At 30.3% G+C, this 6,863-nt stretch overlaps 1 protein-coding gene across 1 annotated transcript; it reads left to right on the plus strand.

The window, feature by feature from the left end:
* Window positions 5,870-6,837, plus strand: LOC110267175. Its single transcript, XM_021112326.1, has one exon. The coding sequence runs from the start codon at window positions 6,042-6,044 to the stop codon at window positions 6,651-6,653; it is 612 nt and encodes a 203-aa protein (XP_020967985.1). The 5' UTR covers window positions 5,870-6,041; the 3' UTR covers window positions 6,654-6,837.

Raw genomic sequence — 6,863 nt, forward strand, 5'->3', positions numbered from 1 at the left:
ATTTAGAATTTAGTATAACAATATTAATAAATAATAATAAATTTATTAATCATGCAACATTACTTGTTTAGTGGTTAATTTACTAATCCATTTAAGTAAATATAGAGACCATAAAATCAATAATAAAACTTAGTTTAGACAATGGGAGATCATGGTCTCCAAATTTTTTATAAAATATTTAGTAGTATTTTTTCAAAACAAAAGAAATGGTTCAATTGGCTTAACTACTCTACATTTATTTAAAATATTCAAATTCGATTTTCATCTCTTCATTTTTTTTTTTGAATAATAACTTTTATTTTGGACTTGAGCTGAACTGGGTCTGTGGGCACCAAAAACTTGATCGCGAATTTTATAAACTATAAAACACTAGCAAGTGCACCGAGTCGTATTATGTAATAAACTTAGGTGAGTGAGTATCGATCCCACGAGAATTAACGGATTAAGCAAACAATAGTTAATTGATTATTTTAGTCAGACAATCAAAATTTGAGTTTTAAAAATTTTGAAACATAAACAGCAATGAAATAAAGACAAAGGTTTTGAGTAAGACTGACTAAAAATTCAAGTCAAGTGTTTGTGGTGCTTATGTAGTTATGTATCAAGCAAAAGTTTGAAAACAAAGCATTTAGAGTCACAGCTAAGCTCAAAGGTGCAAAGCACCTCTCCCCCCAAAAGAAAGAGAAAACCAAAGGCTCTGAGCATCAATGATAGGGTATACAAAAAAGAAAAAATCAGCTCAAAGAGTTCCCCAATCAAGTGCTTGTGATGCTTATGTATCAAGTGGTAATACTTGAAAACAAAGCATTTAGAGTCATGTCTAGGCTCAAGATGCAAAGCACCCAACAAAAATAAATTGTGAAAAGAAAGTAAATAAACTTGCTTCAAGGTGATGATTCAAGGAAAGATCCCATAATCTAATCCGAATAGAGGTCTCAAAAGATTATAACCATTTGTATTGAATTGTGCATAAGTGAAACGGCTAACCAAAATCATTTGAATTGCTACCATTCACCCTTGCATTTTAAGCTTTAAGATTTTGAAGATTATGTCATGATTCTTTTCTTACTTGAGGATAAGCAAGAGTTTAAGTTTGATGTTGTGATACATCCGCATCTTAAGCATTTTTTGGGCATTTCTCATAGAAAATTCACGACTTTTACTTGGTAATTATGTGATTATCAAAACTATCCTATTAGTATTTTGATTTTCTTAATTTCATGATTCTTGTAGAAAAATTTTAGGAAAAGAGAAGTAAAAGCACAAGGAGGAACCAAGAATTGAAGACAAGTGCAAAGAGAATTCGTGGATGCTGTCAACCTTGACCTCGTCACACTCCAACGAGCATAACTTGAGCTACAGAGGTTCAAATGACGCGGTTCTAGTGGTATTAGAAAGCTAACTTTTAGAGCTTTTCAATGATATGTAATGAGTCCTACTTTCTCTCTGGCATCATGGCGTTAAACGCCGTGACATTGGCATTTAGCATTAGTCCGCGAAGCAACCTTAGCGCCAAACGCCACAACTTTAAGTTTGGCGCCAATTCCTACACCCAGAGTGGTCCCCATGTCCTCAGCAATACAGTCTTGTGTATTTAATTTATATTTACTTAACCACTCTGGTTAAGATAAGATTAGTTTTAGAATTTGAATAGAAATTTGAATTAGTAGAAATTTTAGTATAAATAAGTGAGATCACTCACAGAGAAGGTCCTCTCTCTCTCTCTCTAGCCTCTCTCATTCTCTCTTCTTCTAAAATTTACAATTTTAATTTCTTAAGAATTCTCTAAAGAATATGAGTTTTTAATTCTTCTAAATTAAGGTTAAGAGCTCTGTCACACCAAAAAAAATTAGAATCATAATTATATGCTACATTACTTCTTGACCAAAAAATAAAAATAAGCTACATTGCCTCCAATCTCTTCAATTCTTGGCATTTATTATTCAAGTATTCAACACGCAAAGGTCTTGCCTCCTCGCCTCCTCAGTTATAAAAATTAGTAATTTTTTATAAATTGATAAAAAAATTCAATAAGTATTATAAATTTTAATATTTGTTTTTTTAACTTTTTTATATATTTCATAGGACATATATTCAAATTTTTGTACAATCATAATGATGAAAAAAAATTGATACATTTTTTAAGAGAAAAACTAACGTTTAAGAAAGAAAAAATATAACTTCTACAATATCAACACCTGTAGATAGTTCTTCTATTTCAATGAATCACGAAAAAAATGAAATACAACTTTCAAAGGTTCAAAGAGTTGTATCTGCTAAGTTTGACCTTAATTCTTTGGAACGAGACCTTGGGAAATGGCTTCAAATTTGACAATATCACCCAAACCAGAAAGATGAGGTTAGGCGAGCTTATCTTAAATGGAGTCCATATCAAAAGCATCTTAGCTTGACAATTATCCTTTATCTGATACGAAGCATCCAAGACAATTTCAATATGTTTGGTTTGGTGTTTTTCCTTCATGGTTAGAGTATTCACCTTCTGAAGATACTGCATATTATTTATTTTGTTATTTGGTTAGCAAAAAATCCGGTGGACATAATGGGTAAGATGTCTTTAAAGGTTTAGAAGTTGGAAAAAGGTTAATGATGAAATGAATTGTGCTTTTCTTAAATATATTGGATATCCTTGCTCACCACACAATAATGTAATTGGAGCATGTCTAGACTTACTGAATCAGAAAAGTCACATCCAAAATATAATTGAGGATCATACTTGTGAAGAAATTCAAAAGAATCGACTGCGTTTAAAATCCTCTATTGATACAACTCGTTGACTTTCATTTCAAGCTTGTGCTTTCAGAGGCCATGATGAGACTCCAGAATAAAAAAATTGAGGTAATTTTTTTTGAAATGATAAAACTCATAGCTTCTTACAATGATAAAGTTACAAAAATTGTGTTAGAAAATGTTTCATATGATGCTAAATATACTTCACATCAAATTCAGAAAAAATCTTGCATATTCTCTCAAATAAGGTGAGAAAGCATATTTGTGAGAAAATTGGAGAATCTAAATTTTGCATTGTAGTAGATAAAGCTCATGATGAATCTAAAAGAGAACAAATGGCATTTATTTTGAGATTTGTTGATATACATGGTTTTATTCAAGAATATTTTCTTGATCTTGTACATGTTAAAGATACTACATTATTAACTCTGAAACGAGAATTGTGTGGCATTTTTTTTTCTGACATGGTCTTGATGTCTTTAGTATTCATGGTCAAGGATATGATGACGCCAGCAACTTGAGAGGGGAATGGAATAGTTTACAAGCATTATTCTTAAAAGATTGTCTTTATACTTACTATATCCACTATTTTTCTCATCGATTACAATTTGTATTAGTTGCTGCATCTAAAGAAGTTATTATTCCTATGCATAAGTTTTTTTCAAAATTGACTTTCATCATCAACATCATTTGTTCTTCTAATTAAGCGACATGATGAGTTACATACTGGCAAGACAGATGAAATTTCTCATTTATTAGAGATTGATGAACTTAAATCTTATAAAGGGACAAATCAAATTGGTACTTTGAAACGAGTAGATGATACTCAATGGAGTTCTCATTTATCTTTTGTTTGTAGTTTGATAAATATGTATGGTGCAACGTTGACTGTTTTACAAAAGATTATTGTTGATGGATCAACTTATTCTTAGCGTGGTGATGCAGATAGTACTTACAATACCTTGACCTTATTTGAGTTTGTATTGATCTTGCATTTGATGAAAGATATTATGGAAATAATTGATGTTCTTTGTCAACCTTTACAAAAGCAGTCTTAAGACATAGTTAATGTTATACAACTAGTTCATTCTACAAAAATACTTATTCAAAATATGAAAGATGAAAGAGATAGGAGAAATTATTAAAAAATGTGAAATCATTTTGTGAGCAACATGATATTCTAATTTCTGATTTAACTACTTCTTATGTAGCAAGACAAGGATGCTCGCGTCACCAAAAAGATCATATTACAGTTGAGCATTATTTTAGAGTGGAGATATTTTTAGTCACAATTGATAAGTAATTACAAGAGTTGAATAGCAGATTCAATGATCAAGCAATGGATCTACTGAGTCTAAACTCCACTCTCATGCTTAAGGATGCTTATAAAAATTTTGATATTTCTAAGATTGCTACTATTATTGACAGTTACTATCCCGAAGACTTTACTGAACAAGAGAAGATTAATTTACCTTTTCAGATTCAGTATTTTATTCTTAATACCCGTCAACATCCAAAAATGAAGAATTTGTCAATTATTCATGAATTGTGTAGATGTTTAGTAGAAACAAAAAAGTTAAAAGTGTATTACTTGATTGATAGATTAATTCGTCTGATATCAACTCTTTCAGTTTCTACAGCTACTACAGAGCGATCATTTTCAGCAATGAAAATAATGAAAACAAGGTTAAGAAACAAGATGGAGGACGACTTTCTCTGATAGTTTGGTTATTTAATTATATTGAGAAAGAAATTGTTGAAAAGTTTAGTTCTAATCCATTGTCCTTTATTTGACTCCTCTTCTTCAAGAAGTAGTGAGGTGGTATCTAGGTTCTTCTCACTACAGAAGGAATTGTGTTTCTCACAAAGTGCACTATATCTTCCTCCATGGATCTTAGCAAAAATGGTCTAAAATTATTTCATATTCAATTTTGCTTCTTTTGCATTTTTTACTTATTCTTCATCTTCAACGTTTTTTCCTTCTTCTCATGCAATTTTTTTACCATAAATACATAAATTTCTTCTTGACAATAGATACATATATAAATTTTTATGGCAAATAAGCAAATTTTTGTAAAGAAACATAAGAAGTGAACACATTTTTTTTTGTAAATACATAAATTTTTTAAAAGGAAACACACAATTTTTTTAAGAGAAACATAGGACACAATCACATAATTTTTTTACCATAAGTATATACTTCTTTTTAACGGTAAATACATAATCTTTTTAAAGATAAACACAAAATATTTAAAAAAAAAAAAGTAAACACATAAATGTTTTTTACAATAAATAGAAACTTCTTAACATAAATATATATATATTTTTTAAGATAAACACGTAAATTTTTTAAAAGAAATATAAGAATTAATCACATATTTTTTTTACGATAAACTTATTGATTTCTTGAAAGCAAATATAATTTTTTAAAAGAGAAATATAAAAAAATATTTTTTTATGACAAACACATAAATTTTAAAAGAAAAATGACTAATTCAAAAAAGAGAGATCAAAATCAATGGTGCATATTAAAAATGGACTTTCATAAGTCATACGTCATATCCTATAAAATTTAACAAGTGTTAAGAAATTAGCAAATTTAATTTCATAATTTATGGTCATTAATTAGTTATTATTAGTATTTTTAATAGTATGAGATTATATCTAACAGTGTAAAATTATTCACTTTTCTTTTACTAATGAAGTGCTGATCAAATTTTAATAAACATAATGATTTTTTAAATTTTTTCAAACTTAATTAAAGAAAAAAAAGTTAAAAAGAACTATTTCCGGTTAGTGTGTTATGATATCATCAAAGCAAAAACTTCAGAAACCCTTACTAAAAAATTGACCGGCGTGCTCAAATTACAATTTTACCACCCCTCCTTGTTTCCCACATTAGAACTCTCTAAATAATAACTGTCCTTATTTTCTAAGGTTGGGCTATTATATTGTCATTCAAAGAGAACACGGAACACTCAAACCATTTTGGTTACAAAAATAAAACACAATAATCAACAGTGTTTCTTTGGGCACAATTGAAAGTTTGCAACTAACGGTTCTAGCTATCTCTGGTTAATTAGTATTTAAAACTAATTTTCTTCACGTTGTTGCTAAGTCTTTGTACCTTCCTACATTAATCTCCCTGGCTTGTACCTCCTTCATTAAGAAGCGTTAAGCCAGGGTGATGAACAGAACAACATTGATTTATTATTATAGTTATTAATTACCACAAATAATATAAACACAAGAATAATAAACCCATTATTATTATTTATAAATTTGCAAGAAAGATGTCAAATCTAGGTGGTGGATGTTTCTCTCCTGGTCGTGAAATAATTGAAGCTAATAATAAAGCATTTCAGCCTCGCCTTAAGAAGCAACGATCTAGGAACATTTTCAAGGTGGCATTATCAAAGATGAGAGGGCGATCTGAGAAGCCAAAGGCAATTCAAGTTGATGATGATGGATCAAGAAGTGACACGTGGAGGAAGGTTGTGGGGTCAATGAGGACATTGCAGATGCAAGATGATGCTGCGGATCATTATTCTTCGGCAGCAAGCAGCCCTTCAAACCCTACCATGGTGAAATCGCCATCCATCGACCGATTTGAATCATTTCCTAATTCTCCTCTCTCAAACTTCGCGTCGAGTAGCCGGTACTCTTCGGCCGTAGGGCTGGACAAGCTTGTAGAAAATGACGAGAGCCTAACCGAGTACGAGCAACACGAAAAAGAAGACATAACCAAGAAGCATGATGATGATGATCATAGTGATGGTGATGACATGATTGATGCTAAGGCAGAGGAGTTCATTGCTGAGTTTTATCTACAAATGAAGTTGCAAAAATTCAATAAAATGGACCCTCATTATCGAAAGATTAGTCAGAGATCATTAGGTCTATGAGTTATTATTCACGCCCACTTCACTACTCACATCAAGTTCTCCCATACTAAGGATGATAGTTAATTAAAAAAGAAGCTTGAAATTTTGAAATTTAAGTGTAGGTAATTTTATGTAAAGTTGATAGTTAAAAGTCGTTAAATAATTTAATAGGTATAAATAAATTATTATTTAACAGCTCTTAACTATCAAATGCATATAAATTCTACCTAA

The sequence above is a fragment of the Arachis ipaensis genome, chromosome B09, assembly GCF_000816755.2.
Source record: "Arachis ipaensis cultivar K30076 chromosome B09, Araip1.1, whole genome shotgun sequence".
NCBI lineage: Eukaryota > Viridiplantae > Streptophyta > Magnoliopsida > Fabales > Fabaceae > Arachis > Arachis ipaensis.